We start from the raw sequence: 16,241 nt of genomic DNA, 5'->3' as shown, positions 1-16,241 counted from the left end.
ACGTCATCTACGGAGCCCTGATGCGGCATCGGGGCTCCGTAGATGACGTCACCCACATGTGAGAATATCATGCCTGCTTGTCCTGGGATAATGGATTACAATTTGGTTCACTGGGTTATATGCCACATGCTTTACAAGCCACACAAAATGCTTGTGTTCAAATAATTGAAGGCTGTTCCAGGTATGTTTTTCTCAGATTTTGTTGGTAATAAATAGAAATAAAACAAAACAAAGATAAGATGATACCTTTTTATTGAATCAATTTAATACATTTTTTGATGAGCTTTCGAAGGTAACTCTTCTTCAGATCAGAAATGTGTTTAAAGTGCCTACAGGATGGAGCATAAAATATAAAAGTCTGTCTTTGATTTTTAAGGCATTGAATAATAATATTCCCGCTAATGTGTAGGTTTACTAGCCTTCTGGGTCCTTGGGATCTGGTTCCAAAAACCTTCTGCCTGTACCTTCCTTTCATATTGTGACGCCAAAGAAGCATCAGTGGCCAATATTGAAAGGCTTTGCAATGCTCCTTAAGGTCTTAAGATACATTGAAAAACACGTCTGTTTAGAGAAGCAAATGGTGCATGGAACACTGAGCAGTTTGAGAATTTGCTTTTCATTCATGATTTTATCTATTTTTAGTCTGTGTTTTATGGTAATTTTGTTTCATTATATTTTTATTGTTGTTTTGTAATGTAAGCCGCCAAGGATGGTAGATTGAGCAGCCTATTCATTTGTAACTAAGTAAATAGAAACCTTCCCTGCCAGACACTCGCCCAATACACTTCCCATTCTGTCTACTTCTTCTGCCACAGAAAAATACATCCCTTCATCTCAACCACCATCATAGAAATCACTACATTTACAGTTTATGGCTTAATTATAAGTTAAGCCACACATGGTTTGGTCTCTTTTTTTCAAAGCACATTTATTTACATACTGTCTCTACAAGGTGACTCATTCCCCCTTCGTTCCAACCCTCTCTCTCTCATTCTGCACGGTTCAGTTTCTCTCTCTCTCCTCTTTCTTCCCTTGCAGCCCACTTTCTCCCTCTTTCACGTGCTCTAGGACAAATCTGTTATTCTCCCTCCTTGCCCTCTTGCCAGCCACGGCTCATCATTTTCACCACCACAGAGTACAGTTTGGTCCAGGCCTCCCGGGCGGGGGTGCTGAAAGCTGGTCCCAGGCCTTTCTCCAGTGCATACAGGAGCGATTCTCCTACCGTCTACAAATGAAAAGAGGACACAGGACACGAATGAACAGGACACAAGACAGCAGACTGTGAGGCCCCATCAGGTCACTCAGTGCTGCCATTACTACAGCTCGTGAATGCATGTGGTCAGTAGAAGTAGTGCATTCCTGACAACAGAGACACGGCTAATGGTGAGCTTACATTAAAGGACTCTGTCTTCACCCCGATAGCCTGATGTTTCTTCCCCAGACCAATGAGATATTCCTGCAGAGAAGAAAGGTTCTCTAGACTGCTTACAGCTGCGTCAATAACCAGCATCACCTGAAGAGGAGATAAAGGGGTTAGGGGTGGGAGGAAGAGGCAGGTAATAGCCACAAGAAAAGAGGGCAGGTTAACAAAACAGCAGACGTCAAGGTATGAGCATCGTATTCCAATGGAGAGGCATTTCTAGTATTCTAATCTAATCTGTGATTTTTTTTATACCGATTCGTCCGAACAGGAGGGCTCGACTCGGTTAACAAAATATTATTAAATTATACAGGAGACTAGAACAGAAACTATATCTTTTAGGCCAGAATTTTATTTTTTATGATTGATTAAAAGCAGACGCCATCGCCACTAGGCAGTGCAGATATCATCACGTACATATGTACGCAGAGTTGACAAGAGAAAACCCCCATGCTCTGCCCCATTCCACCCCCAGCAAATGACCACAGCAATGGCAGTCATGCAGGCTTCAGGTCCTGCAGGCCACACCGAGGTCTGGAGGCAACGGGGAAAGGACAAGAGGTTGCAATCTTCAGCCCCAACACACATAGACTTCCCCATGTGGTGTTAAAGCTAAACAAAAGCCTCCCAGCAAAACTAGGACATTTCCCCTTAAAATTCAACATATAGAACAAAGAAATTCCTGATTCTAGTGTAATTTCACTAACGGTGACCTGAACCCTCTCTGTACCAGGCATAAGTGAAGTAAACCAACTCTATAAACAAAGTCCCTCCGGACTTAGAGCCATTGGCAACAGGTGGCAAGCTAGTCCCCCTTGTACAATGTCCTGATGGGCTTCAGTGCGTTGACTGTGGCTCTGCGTGGTAATCAAGTTGGTGAGAAAGAGAGGTGCAAACCACCGCAACACCACACCCCTCTTTTCAATTCGCAATTTAAGATATCCCCACCCCCCTCATGCCAGTCTTGGATTCTCCAAGACTTCTAACCACTGCGCCACACACTCCTCCTCCTCTGTATCTGTCTCCTACGGTTTTCCTTCTATGTTTCCCCCTCCCCCCCCCCCTTTTTCTTTTCTCTGCATGTGTATCCCCTCATTTGATTTTACATTCATTCTCTTTTTCTCTCACCCTCTTCTTAGAAGAGAGGTGAAAAGAAGGGGGTCGATATCCAGCTGGCCACCCTCAACGTTTTGCTGACCACCACTGGCATTAAGGCCAGAAATTCAATGCTGATACATGTCTGGGCTCCAGCACTGAACTTCTGGGGCAGGCTAAACCATAGCCGGTTAAGTGCAATATTCATCACTTTAATGCAGTGACCTCAGCTAATTAAGTGCTGAACAATGCCACTTAACCTACCATGTGCCAACACTATCCCCCAGAATGCCCCTAAAATAGCTAGTTTTGCTTTAGGTGCTAACCAGTCATTTTCAGCAGCATTAACCAGTTAGACCAGAACAAACAATTTAAGCAGCCAGGAGACATTTTTAACTGGTTAAACTGCTTTGAATGTTGACCTTGAGGAGACTATCTCCTGGCTTTCCCCTTTCCAGTACTCCTTTCGCCCCCCTCTGTCTCTATCCTTTCCCAATCCCCTATTCCCTAGTCTTCCATTTCCATCCTCTGTACTCATTTTCTCATCTTCACCTACTCCATTGCATCGCGTTCCCTCACCAGCCCTGCCTCCCCCTTCCTTTGCCTCCAAGCCATTCCGCTATCTCTTATCCTCTACCCCATCTTCTATTGTCTCGTTTTCATCATCTTTTAATCCCACTTTCACCCACTCTCAACCCCTTCAGAGGCCCATCCCTTTCCTCTCATACCCCTCTCATACCAGTTGTACAGCGTTTCAGAGCTCAGCATTGATCTTCACTTCGGACTCTTCAAGACTGCTTATCAATTCTGTATACCACCTACTTGTCTTTTGACCGGACCATTGAAAAAGGCTTGTTAGCCAAAACACAGGCCATGTCAGGTCACAGTAGTTTTTTACATGATTGACATGATCTTATTTTATCACTGTTCAGAGATATCTTAAAGAAATAAAGGAAAGTTTATCCATAGTTTGTTTTCTTTCGGATTGCTCCTTTTTCTGTGGAACATTTGGGTCTTCTTGTTTTGTGCTTTACAGCTTAACTTTATACCCCATTTTCAACCTTAGAAATGTCCAAGTTGAAAACATCCAAATCCAGATTATTTTAACATGGGAGTGACCATATTGTAATGGACTGGCCATACAGACATGCCTACAGAATGGTGGGACACCTTAGAGGACAGTATTGTCAATGTCACATAAAAAGTGCCAGAAGTACATCTTACCCATATAAGCTAAGCTTAACCCTCCAAAACTCCCCCAAAACCTACTAGACCTCCTGTCTACCACCCAATAGCCCTCGTGGCTACAAGTGGCACCTTTATGGCAGTAGAGTAGGGTTTTGGTGGGCTCAAACTTTCCACCAGTAATGTAGTGGTTAGAGTGGCTTATGGGCCTGGGTCCTTCTCTCTATGGTTCACTGTCCCACCCATCAGGTTACTTAAAACACCAGTGTGACGCTCTACTAGAGATAGGTATGTACTCTTTCATTCAGATTTTTTTTGGGAGCGGGAGGGTATCAGTGAGCTGTGGGGGGGGGGGGGGTCATACCTTAAGGTATTCAGTGGTCATCTGGTCAGTTTGGGTACCTTTGTGGCACTCAGGTGCTTCTAAAATAGGTCTAGTTCCGAATGTCTAAGTTCCATCCAAGATATCTTGGAAAAGGTTCTATTATCGCCACAAGACATTCAGAAGCACGCCCAAACCTGTCCAAAACACACCTCTCAGCACGCCCCCTGGAACCCTGGATACACAGCAGGAGATGCGTCTCACTAGATGTCCAGGAAAGGGGTTTTCATTATTGGCACTTGAATATTGATTAAGATATCCAAGTGATTATGAGCCCCCAAGTAGCTTAATAGTATTTTTTAATGAACTGGAAGATTGCAAAGAAGTGGAGGACATGGAAAAGAAGATGACCCAACCAGAGGAAAAAAGAGAAACAGTAGTATTTGAAACATTTCACACCCTCACTCATTCTCCAATCCATCAACACACCCCACCTACCAATTTTCAGGTCTTCACTATCTCTTCAAAATTCCTTCTCCACAGCAGTGCCTTGTACAGTGCCCCACTGCTCTTTTGCCATGTCTGGGTGGCCAGTCCATTACAATGCTGGCCCCTCCCAGGTCCAAAAGGTCTTGTTCTGGACGTTTGGGACTTGGATGAATTTTTGATCGACAATACGGTATAAAGATAGATATAGTGGCAGTCTGGACAATCAAACACCTGGATGTACAAATTGACAATTTTCGGGGAAAAAAAATTTGGGGCATACTTTTCGAGAATGGAGATTTTGCCGCTGCCGACTTTGAGCGACTAGTGCCCTATGTCCAAATTGGACTTAGACATATTTTTTGATCATGGCCCTCCATGAATCTAGGCATTTAAATTAGAAGATGGGGTGGCATATTTATGAAGGACAATTATGGAGGCCACTCCCAGCAAAAGACAATATTAACAACTCACTTCTTAGCAATGTAACAGAAAGTGAAACTAAACATAAACCTATACAAAAAACAAGTTTACCACTGAAAGATAGCTGGAAAGCGATGACCAAAAATTTTTTTACATAGTTCCCCCCCCCGACGTCCGATTCACCCCCCCCCACAGGACCGCTCGCACGCACCCCCACTCCCACCCCGAAGGACCGCTCGCACGCACTCCCACCCGCACCCGCACCCCCACCCTGAAGGACCGCTCGCACCCCCACAGCCTCCCGACCCCCCCCCATCATGTAGAAGCTCCTACCGGTGTCCTGCTGCTTCCTCTTGGCGGTCCTGACACCCGACACGATTGGGGCAAGAGGGAGCGTAAGCCCTCTTGCCCCAGCCAATCGCGGCACCCCCGACACGATCGGGGCAAGAGGGAGCTCAAGCCCTCTTGCCCCCCACGACTCCCCGACACGATCGGGGCAAAAGGGAGCCAAAGCCCTCTTGCCCCCCCCCGACTCCCCGACACGATTGGGGCAAAAGGGAGCCCTAGCCCTCTTGCCCCGCCGACTCCCCAACTCCCCGACAATATCGGGCCAGGAGGGAGCCCAAGTCCTCCTGGCCCTGTCGACCCCCCCCGCTAGTTGTTTGGGCCAGGAGGGAGCCAAACCCTCCTGGCCACGGCGACCCCCTACCCCCACCCCACACTACATTTCGGGCAGGAGGGATCCCAGGCCCTCCTGCCCTCGACGCAAACCCCCCTCCCCCCAACGACCGCCCCCCCAAGAACCTCCGACCGCCCCCCCAGCCAACCTGCGACCCCCCTGGCCGACCCCACCCCCCTTCCCCTTACCTTTGTGTAGTTGGCCGGACAGACGGAAGCCAAACACGCCTGTCCGGCAGGCAGCCAATGACGGAATGAGGCCGGATTGGCCCATCCGTCCCAAAGCTCCGCCTACTGGTGAGGCCTAAGGTGCCTGGGCCAATCAGAATAGGCCTGGGAGCCTTAGGTCCCTCCTAGGGGCGGGGCCTTGGGCACATGGTTGGGTTGGGCCCATGTGCCTCAGGCCCAGCCCCCAGGTGGGACCTAAGGCTCCCGGGCCTATTCTGATTGGCCCAGGCGCCTTAAGCCCCACCAGTAGGCGGAGCTTTGGGACGGATGGGCCAATCCGGCCTCATTCCGTCGTTGGCTGCCTGCCGGACAGGCGAGTTTGACTCCCGTCTGTCCGGCCAACTACACAAAGGTACGGGGAAGGGGGGTGGGGGTGTTGTGGGGGTCGGCCAGGGGGGTTGCGGGTCAGCTGGGGGGGCGGTCAGAGGTTCTTGGGGGGGCGGTCGTTGGGGGGAGGGGGGTTTGCGTCGAGGGCAGGAGGGTCTGGGATCCCTCCTGCCCGTAATGTAGTGTGGGGTGGGGGTAGGGGGTCGCCGTGGCCAGGAGGGTTTGGGCTCCCTCCTGGCCCGAACAACTAGCGGGGGGGGGTCACCAGGGCCAGGAGGACTTGGGCTCCCTCCTGGCCCGATATTGTTGGGGAGTTGGGGAGTCGGCGGGGCAAGAGGGCTTGGGCTCCCTCTTGCCCCGATCGTGTCGGGGAGTCGGGACCGCCAAGAGGAAGCAGCAGGGACACCGGTAGGAGCTTCTACATGATGGGGGGGGGTCGGGAGGCTGTGGGGGTGAGAGCGATCCTTCAGGGTGGGGGTGCGGGTGGGAGTGCGTGCGAGCGGTCCTTTGGGGTGGGGGTGCGGGTGTGTGCGAGCGGTCCTTCGGGGTGGGGGTGCGAGCGGTCCTGCGGGGGGGGTGAATCGGACGTCGGGGGGGGGGGGCATTAGGCTTTCAGGGTGGGGACAGGACTTCAAGGGGAAGAGGAAGTCGGGGCAGGCGAAAGGAGAGTCGGGGTGGCCAGAGGAGAGTCGGGGCGGGCGAAAGGAGAGTCGGGGTGGCCAGAGGAGAATGGGGCGGGCGAAAGGAGAGTCGGGCAGCATGCGTGGTATACGGGTGTGTGCGGTATATAAAAATTTCTGTACATAAATTTGTGGTTTTCGCGCGCTATACCCGTGTGCGCGTTTTACATGGGTGCGCGTTATCTACGTGAAAATACGGTAATTAAAGATAATATCAATTTATGGAGGAAAATTGAAATGCTTGAGAATAACTCACGTAGTAACAATTTAAGGTTAATTAATTTTCCTAGACTTGATTTGGTAACACCTAGAGATATGCTTAAGAGATATCTAGTGGAAATTTTGGAGATATCTGAAGAACAGTTACCACCATTCCCACGGGTTTACTACCTCCCTGAAAAGGACAAAATCAACAACAAAAAGAAAAACCTTCAGATCAAAAAGCCTTAAACAATTTCAGAAATCTTAGAGACATCTGAGAAGGACTTAGCATCATCAGCCACTACGATCATGGTTGTTAAAGCTTTACTTTAAAAATAGACAAAAAAAATTTTCTTGGTCATAAAATACAAATGTTCCCAGATTTGGCACAGGAGACGCAAAAACACCGCCGTAAATTTCTTCTTTTAAAACCTGGGGTTATATCTTTGGGGGCAACTTTTTATTTGAGACATCCGTGTACATGTATTGTGCATTATCGTACTGTTAAGTATATGTTCTTTGAACCATCTCAATTGACAACTTTTGTGGCAATGTCTCGACTGGAAGGAAGAAATCTTTGAGTCCTATAATTTTTGATGACCTCTTCAGAGCCACAGCTTTCAGTTTCTTGTTTCTTAGTATTTTCCTTTATGTTTCGCTCTTTTTGAGTCTTGGATCCTAAGTTGAGGACTTGAGCATGAATAGTAAAAAATTGTTAACTTTATGAGCTATAATTATATTGTACTTAATGTGTTTTCTATTACAGTGGTGCCTCGCATAACGAACGCCTCGCACAGCGAACGCTGCGCACAACGAACTTCATGTCTTGCTTCCTACAACGAACTTCGTTTCACACAATGAAGTCGCCCGAGCTGCATCCTTCCGCGCAGGCACTGCGCTTAACTGCCCTCTCTCCGCCTGGCTCCCTGTGCAGTGGCGGACCGTCGGCTCGCAGGGGCCCGGCGCCTACTGCTGATGCGTTGGGGGGGCGGAGCTACTCTCGCCGCTTCCCCGATGCTAGAAAAAAAAAAAAATTAACAGTTAAGTCCCAGTTTTTGCCGCTGAGACTCTGCCCTCTCTCACTGTAAAATTAGACTCTACTTAGTCTGTCTTTAAATTTAAAAAATGTGTGTTGTTTTAAAAAACAATTATGTTTTTAGATGTATCTAAATAAAAATAATAACAAAAAATTTATCTTTTTTTATGTCATCTTAGCATATTTTATGCTACAGAACGAATTATTTTTTTTAACATGTATTGTTATGGGAAAACGCGTTTCACATAACGAACTTTTCGCATAACAAACTTGCTCCTGGAACCAATTAAGTTCGTTGTGTGAGGCACCACTGTATTTCTTTCTGTACAAGTGTAATGCTTGAAATTTAAAATGAAAATCAATAAAGATTTAATGGGAAAAAAAAAAGAAAAGATGAAACTTCTATCTACGTGGATTTAGTTTATAGACCTCTGACTCAAGCACAGCAAATTGATAAAGATCTGATTGCAGATATCCAAAAGTTTGGAAAGAAAGAGGACTTGAGTGACTTCAATCTGCTAGATGCGGACTGAAAAGCTCCATCTGCAGAATTGAAAAGAAGTAGGGAGATTGTGGATGCCTTTCAAGAGGTTCTGCTCAGACAAATGATGATGGAACCCACGAGGGAAAAAGCCATACTAGATCTGGTCCTCCCAAATGGGAAGAGTATCTCTAATGTTCGAGTGGGAGCCTACCTAGGAAATAGTGATAATCAAATGGTTTGGTTTGATATAAGAGCTAAAGTCCTAGATTTCAAACGTACGGATTTTAGTAAAATGGGAGAGTACCTGAAGGAAGAGCTTTTAGAATGGGAGGACATAAGAGAAGTGGAAAGACGGTGGTCTAAGCTGAAAGGAGCTATAAAAATGGCTACGGACCTTTATGTGAAGAAAATAAATAAAAACAAGAGAAAAAGGACACGGTATGGTTCTCCAAACTAGTGGCAGAGAAAATAAAGGCGAAAGAGTTGGCGTTTGTGAAATATAAAAAAAATTCAAGAAGAGGTGTACAGAAAGGTCTACCAGGTGAAACTGAAAGAAGCCAAGAGAGATTTGTCTGGTGAAAGCGTAAGCAGAAGAGCACATGGCTAAAAATGCTGCTGGCAACACCTGGGGAAGGAGGGAAAGATGCTGGATAACAGGGTGGGGGGAGGGGGGAGGGGAGAGATGCCGAGCCACAGGAAAAGCAAGATAGACTGGGAAGACATCAGTGGCTGACAGGAAACTGACTCTTATACTGTCCAGTTTTCTGTCCTGCCTTTAAAAAAACTGGCCAGGCCAGCCAAAATCCAGCCAGTTGGCAACAGAGGTGCACACAACACATGTGCATACAAAAATAGTTGTAAGTGCATTTGTGCATATGAAAGCAATTCTCACCTTGCGGACATGCTGCAGGAAGTCTGGAGAGGCAAGGCATTCCCGAGCACTGGAAAACTGAGTTGAGTTGTACGGGAAAAGCTTCACGAGATCAGGCTCCAGATCAAACAACCTGTCAGGAGCAAAAGAAGATATTTTAGAAAACAGTGAAGTCGGAACGGCATCTTTAAAGTGGCCACAAAACAGAAAGTGCTCTGAAACAAAGACAGACCCCAGCAAGAGAGAGCTTTAAAACAGGGAGAGGCCCCCAAAACAAGGAGATCATTAGCCTCAGGTATGAGTGAGGGGAACTCAGGCCTAAGTAAAAGCAGAAGCAAAGCAGGAATACTAACTTTATACATACATATATGCAGGACCCTGTAATGAGGCCAACTGAGGCAGCATCTTGCTGCTGGCACTTTCCGCCACTCCCCTTCCCAGCATCTAATGCTTTCACCCTTCTCCCCACAATCTGCATTTTTCCCCTTTCTACCCCTCACACTGCCACCGCATCTACCTTTAGTTTTCTGTAAAAGTTGCCAGGTGGCAGTAGCGATTCTCTGCCACCATTCCCTGTGTCTTCTCTCCATTGTAGCCCACCCCAGTGGAAACAGGAAGCTGTCAAAGAGGGCTGCCCTTTGGCGGGGCCTGCCAGCAGACAGGGCCTGACTGGACTTCTGTCCTTTAAAGGATGAAGAGACCACTGGTCCAGCATCGGGTGGGCAGGGCTTCAGGCTAGCTTCATGCCAACATTGCAGTTCCTGCCATAGGGTAAGGAGGGACCAGATGGGAAGCTTCATCCTTACACAGCTGTGCTGAAAAGAGGAAGGGCCTGCCTGGACATCTGCCCATTAAAGGGCAAATAGACTGCTAGTCCAGCGTCGGGTAGGCAGGGATTTGGGCCATTGTTGCAGTTCCTAACAGTAATGGGAAGCTTCCTCTTTACGTGCACAAAGTCTCAGCAGCCATCTTGAAAATCTTCAGAGCGGCAGTGGCAGCTGTATCAGCAGCAGGGTCAGGAAGAGTTGGGTTTTTTCCTGCCCCATAAGAGGCCACTAGACCACTAGGGATGTTAATGTAGGGCATGGAGGGGGTCAGGTATGCCTGCCAGTCAGCCTGCCAGAGCATAGAGGATGAGAGGAGAGAAATGCCATAGGGAGGGAAGGGAAGAAGACAGAGATACCGGAGTGGGGGAGAGAAAGGAAGAAAGGAGATGCTACAGCATGGGGGAGGGGGTGTAGACAGAGAGAAGAGAGAGAAAAATGGTGAGGGGTTGATGCTGAAATGAATTATGTATAAAGGAGAGAAGGGGCACAGGCTGGATGGAAGGGGGAGAGGGTTTATGGAAGGGGCATAGAAAGAGGAAAGAGGCCATATGGGAGGATAGTGGATGAAAGGGGCAGAGAAAGAGAGGACAAACAATGCATGGAAGGAAGAGAGAGGGCAAACACTGGATAGAAAGAAGAGAGTGAAGAAAAGAGGAAAGCAGAAACCAGCGATGACAAAAGGTAGAAAAAATAATTTTTTGTTGCTTTAGAATAAAGTAGTATTGTAGCTATATCAAAAAACATTTATAAACAGAAAATGGAAATAACGTGATCTTTTTATTAGACTAATTTTAATACATTTTTTTACTTTTCATGCTGAGCATCACCTGTTAAAGAAAAATTGCTGTCAACCAGGTATTTTTTTACTGGGCTGCTGGAGTTTTGTGCGTCTGGCCCTGAGTCCCCAGGTCCCACATAGTCAGAGATGGAGGAGAGCCCTAAAGATTCCTTCAGAATCACAGCCCTTCCTGTATTTCGGCATTTGAAAGCATAAAAGCAAAAATGTGATCCTTCTATTAGGGGTCTATGTTGGGGCCTCCATCTTCAAAACAAGTATGAGAAAAGGCAGATTGAAAGGCCTCTCTGCTGATAAAGACTTGGGGGAGAGGTTTTCACTTCCTGAAACACTTTTTAGCATCAGCAGATCTAATTACTGTCCAATTGATTAAAGCAGCATCAAAACTGAACAAGGTGAAGTGCAATAAGTATCAGCATCTCCAAAGAAGCAAATTCTTTCCTTATTCCTCAAATTTAGGAACATGTCCCTGAGACACACAAAAATCAACCCATAATCAATTTTCTGAGGAAAAAGATATTTCAGGATCTCCTCATGCTTATCCAAAAGGAGTGACATGGTGTGGTGGCCGTGTTAGAATCGGAGAAACATGATGACAGATAAAGGCCAAATGGCCCATCCACAATATCCACTATCTCCTCCACAGACTAGGAGATCCTACGGTTCCTTGAATTCAGACACAATCTTTGCCTCCACCACCTCTGCTGGGAGACTATTCCACACATCTTGAGCAAAAAATTTTCTCTCCATGGCCGACGCAGCCAATCTGGGGCAACCAGGATGACCAGCCCCAGGTGAGCCACTATTCATTGAATGACCCGGCCTAGTATAGGCCATGGGGGAAACACATTCAACAGCCCCTTCTCTGGCCATAGTTGTACTAGTGTCCAGTGCTTCCTGGCTCGAATCCGTGGCTAAAGGAACGAGTGACTTTCTTGTTGGCTGCCAATGCCATCAGATCAAACATCAGAAACCCCCAACGATTCACAATGCTATCAAAGTCCTTCCAAAAGAGACCACGCCCCTGGATCCAGGGTCTGCCGGCTGAGATAGTTGGTCTGCACACTGTTCACTCCCACTACATTGGCTGCTGATAGAGTTTGTGAAACAACAGCTGGATCTCCTTTGTCAATGAGACACTATTGATGGTCTATTTCCTCTGAGAAGACGGCCATCGATCCTGAACTGGGTGACCCTCACAATGACCGTCCCCCGTCCCCCAGTGTATATAAGGAAAACATGAAAGCATGTTGAGGATAGGAAGAGGGAGGGGTGAGTGGTCAGGAGATAGAGAGGTGGCACAACAGTTTTAAATGTCTTTATAGTGGGAAAGAAAACCCAGATCTCTGTTAAGTCCTGTCTGGTAGGTGTCAAAATACATTACATTAGTGACTTTTATTCCGCCATTAACTTGCGGTTCAAGGCAGATTACATAAGAGGTTATCTGGACATTTCCAGAAGAGTTACAGAGTTGAATGGGATACTTTGGTGCTTCCTGCGGTGTTAATTTGTTTGATGGATTACATTAAAGCATCTAAATTGAATTAATTTGCATTTAAAATGCATTCTTTAAAAACAGGGCCCACCGACAATGAGGTTTGCATTAAACCGCATTGAAGAATCATGTAAGTGCATTCATTTGCAATAATTCACATTAACATGTTGACCTGGGTCTAGGAAATCTAGCTTTCTGGACCAAATACCGTATCATTTTGATTTCAAAGGTTTTATGTTCTTGGATTGTTTTAAATTCCCTTTTAGTATTCTCACCAGAAAATCGTTGGTGCAGAGGTCAGTTTTTCCAAAGTGTTGTCCTGCTTGGTATTGCAATTCTTAATGTGAAATCTATGTAGGTTGATTCTGGTCTTTAGCATCCCTCTTTGCACTTTTTGCCCACATAGGCGGAATAGAAATCACTAATGTAATGTAATGTAATGTAATGTAATTAGAAGATGAACATGTGAAGGATCCCTTATGCCGAATGTTTTTCCCATACGAGTGACCGTGGGATCCTCTGAGATGTGCTGGCACAGTTTGCAGTTTGTCACACCACAAGGATGTGTGTCATTCTCTTCTTCGTGGGTTTGGGTGGGGAGCTTGCTTTTTACCTATTTTTGTTTCAAATTAGGTGGCTGATGGAAGGCCAGCACAGGTAGAACTGGGAATATTTCTTTCAGTAATTCATCTTCCTGGAGTAGTGGCTGTAGATCTCTTATAATTTTTCTTAGTTTTTCCAGCGCTGGATTGGTCCTGTCAGTGGTTTTCTTGTTCTTGTAATCTAGTAAGTTTTCTCTGGGTGTTTTAAGGTATAAGGCATTATTCTTGGAGACTCTTTTAGGGTTGTATCCTTTTTGTTTGAAGGATTCAGTCAGGGTCCAGATAACCTCTTATGTAATCTGCCTTGAACCGCAAGTTAATGGCGGAATAAAAGTCACTAATGTAATGTATTTTGACACCTACCAGACAGGACTTAACAGAGATCTGGTTTTCTTTCCCACTATAAAGACATTTAAAACTGCTTCGACACCCCTCTTGTCTCCTGACCACCCACCCCTCCCTCTTCCTATCCCCCAAATGCTTTCACGCTTTCCTTATATATACTGATATCAGTCAATATTTGCTTTTTTTTCCTGGTCTGAAGAAGGGTGACCTTCGAAAGCTCATCATAAAATGCATTGAGTTAGTCCAATAAAAAAGGTGTCACCTCATTCCCTTTGTTATTTGTTTTATTTCTTTCTATTGCCATATCCAAAAGGAGAAAGAGTTCATGGGAGGTGAGGCGTGGCCTAGGGATAGAGGTACTGTCTCAGCTCCCTGAGGTTGTGGGATCAAATTCCACCACTGTTGCTTATGAACCCGGGCAAGTCATTTACTGGGGTCCAAAATACGGGGAAAGGGATTTGTATACCACCACATTCAAAGCAATTTACATGCAGGTACTTCAACCATTTCCCCTGTCTGTCCCGGTGGGCTCACGATCTATCTAATGTACCTGGGGGAGAGGAAGATGAAGTGGGTCACAGGGAACAGTGCAGGGTTTGAACTCACAAGCTCAGGATGCTGAGACTTTAGCACTCTCCTCACATAAATCGCTTTGAATGTGTAACCACAAAAAGGCAGTATACAGGCCCATTCCCTTCCCTTAATCCGATGTTTGCAAGCTAATTCTAAGATTTGGAAAACAAGTGTGTGTGTGTGGGGGGGGGAGGAGTTGGCTTCCTGAATTACCAGAACAACCTAAGAACATAAGAATTGCCATAGTGGGACAGAACGAAGGTCCATCAAGCCCACTATCCTGTTTCCAGCAGTGGCCAACCCAGATCCCAAGTTCCTAGCTAGATCCCAAGAAGTAAAACAGATTTTCTGCTGCTTAACCTAGGAATAAGCAGTGGATTTCCCCAAGCCATCTCAAGAATGGCCTAAGGACATCCCTTCTAGGAATTTATCCAAGCCTTTTTTAAACCCCGCTAAGCTGACTGATGTCACTCACCTGATAACCAGATCAATTTATCCAACACTCACCCCCATGGTAAAAAGCAGCACTTCCATCCATCATTCGGTCATCTGGTGACTAGAACCAATTACCCATCGCCCACCCTGACGGCGGAGGTCAGAGTCTTTCTCCCATCTTAGCCGGCTGAAAGCAATAGTCACACTTGCTCACCTGGTGAAGAGCACGGTGCCATGATGCTGTGGGTCCTGGTTCACCGTAGCCCAGCTCTGACGGATCAGCTCCTTTTCTGCTTGGGATAAGTCTCCGCTCTCCATCCTCCAGTTCTCTTGGTTCTTCCCAGCTGTTCCCTGACTCAGCAAACCCCCTCCTGTAATCCCCCTCCTTGAGACTGTCTAGAGACAGGGCAGGAAGAGGACTTGTGTGCCAGCTCAGGGATCCTCAGGAGCAGGGAAGCTCCATGCCAGGTGGCTGTTTCAGCTAGCCTGCATTGCCCCTTTGCTCCGGCTGCTTAGAGAAAACTGACCTCAGCCCTTCTCTGGATAAATATCTGCTTCATGTCTGTCTCTCACCCTCTCCTTGCATTCACTGCTTGCATCGCACTGTGAGTGGTACAAAGCAGCTGCCACTACCTCTGTGTGTCTCGCTCTGTCTTACACACACACACACTCTTAAAGTAACAGTGGCCCAGTCCACTTTGTTTTGCTCTTGTTCAGAAGATCAGGGTTTCATATCTATCTATACATGCACACACTCATATATGTACACACATATATATATTTATATATATATATGTATGCATACTATACATGATTACATTGCTTGATATCTCTAGTCCTGTATCCTCAGGATCTCTACAGATGAGGAATACAATAAACGTGAGCTGTAGCACTGTCCACACCTGGCTGAGCGTGTCATTCCCTCGTGGATACATAACCAAGTCCGACTTCCAGCAGGGAGCTTGCACACAATTCCAGTCAGAGCTGAAACGGACCTCAGTACTGGTGTGACTGGGGGTGCTGTATTGGCAGTGGGGTGGGGGTTATCTCAGGAGCTGGGGAAGCTCTTCCCTCCAAGTGTAAGAAAGTCTACAGACAGGGAAGTGGCCTGCAAAGTAGCTTCAAGCAGAACTGCAAGACAATGAGTGTCTTGTGCATGAGCCAGAGTATGCTCTATGGGGCAGGGACTCAGTACACCAAGGAGCATGGAGGAATATCAAAGGACCAGGGAAAACAGGAAGAAATTTCCCTCCCAGCCAGTTTCAGCACGGTGTAAAAGTGCCAGTATAATTAATAACTTTATTCAGCAAATTCTTTTATGTGGGACTGATGTTTGGACAGACTCCCACTAATTTTCCCCTCTCTTTGAGAAGGGCTTCTCATATTTTTTTTCACACATTCATTGGTTCCTCTTGTTACAGAAAATCTGAATAAAGCAAAGGAAACATGCTCTTTGTATCAGCTCCAAAATCATTTGCAAACGATCTGAGCTTTCCTTGAAGACGGCTCAAATGATCCTTAAAAGCTTCTTTTCTCTTCCCTCTATCAAGCCAGAGAATTAAGATGCCCTGGCGCTGGGGACTCCTTCCAGCCACTTCGCAACTAATGGCCTCTTTTACAAAACAGCACCGAAGCCTTTAAATCGAGGCCATTAGCGCGGCTTTGTAAAAGAGACCGTAACTGTTACCTCCCTTCCTTTTGGCATTTTAGGAATTGCCTTTTCTCTTTTTAA

General features: G+C 46.4%; 1 protein-coding gene across 1 annotated transcript; it reads right to left on the bottom strand.

Moving 5' to 3' along the window:
• Positions 1-235: 235 nt before the first annotated feature.
• NGB (neuroglobin) lies at positions 236-15,098 on the bottom strand. The gene is made up of 4 exons (XM_033952683.1): positions 14,724-15,098; positions 9,458-9,569; positions 1,394-1,513; positions 236-1,225 (listed from the first exon to the last, which is right to left on the bottom strand). The coding sequence occupies exons 1-4, from the start codon at positions 14,825-14,827 to the stop codon at positions 1,079-1,081; spliced, it is 483 nt and encodes a 160-aa protein (XP_033808574.1). The 5' UTR covers positions 14,828-15,098; the 3' UTR covers positions 236-1,078.
• Between the last annotated feature and the right edge of the window lie 1,143 nt (positions 15,099-16,241).

Source organism: Geotrypetes seraphini, chromosome 7 (genome assembly GCF_902459505.1).
Source record: "Geotrypetes seraphini chromosome 7, aGeoSer1.1, whole genome shotgun sequence".
NCBI lineage: Eukaryota > Metazoa > Chordata > Amphibia > Gymnophiona > Dermophiidae > Geotrypetes > Geotrypetes seraphini.
Note: the sequence above shows the minus strand (reverse complement) of the source record. Positions and strands in the feature narration are given on the sequence as shown.

What these genes read in the sequence shown, in the direction of transcription:
- NGB (XM_033952683.1), bottom strand. Translation starts at nt 14,827, where the DNA reads ATGGAGAGCGGAGACTTATCCCAAGCAGAAAAGGAGCTGATCCGTCAG. An exon ending in GGCACCGTGCTCTTCACCAG is followed by an intron (nt 9,570 to 14,723) that starts GTGAGCAAGTGT and finishes TGCTCCTGACAG; the next exon opens with GTTGTTTGATCTGGAGCCTG. An exon ending in TGAAGACAGAGTCCTTTAAT is followed by an intron (nt 1,226 to 1,393) that starts GTAAGCTCACCA and finishes TTTCATTTGTAG; the next exon opens with ACGGTAGGAGAATCGCTCCT.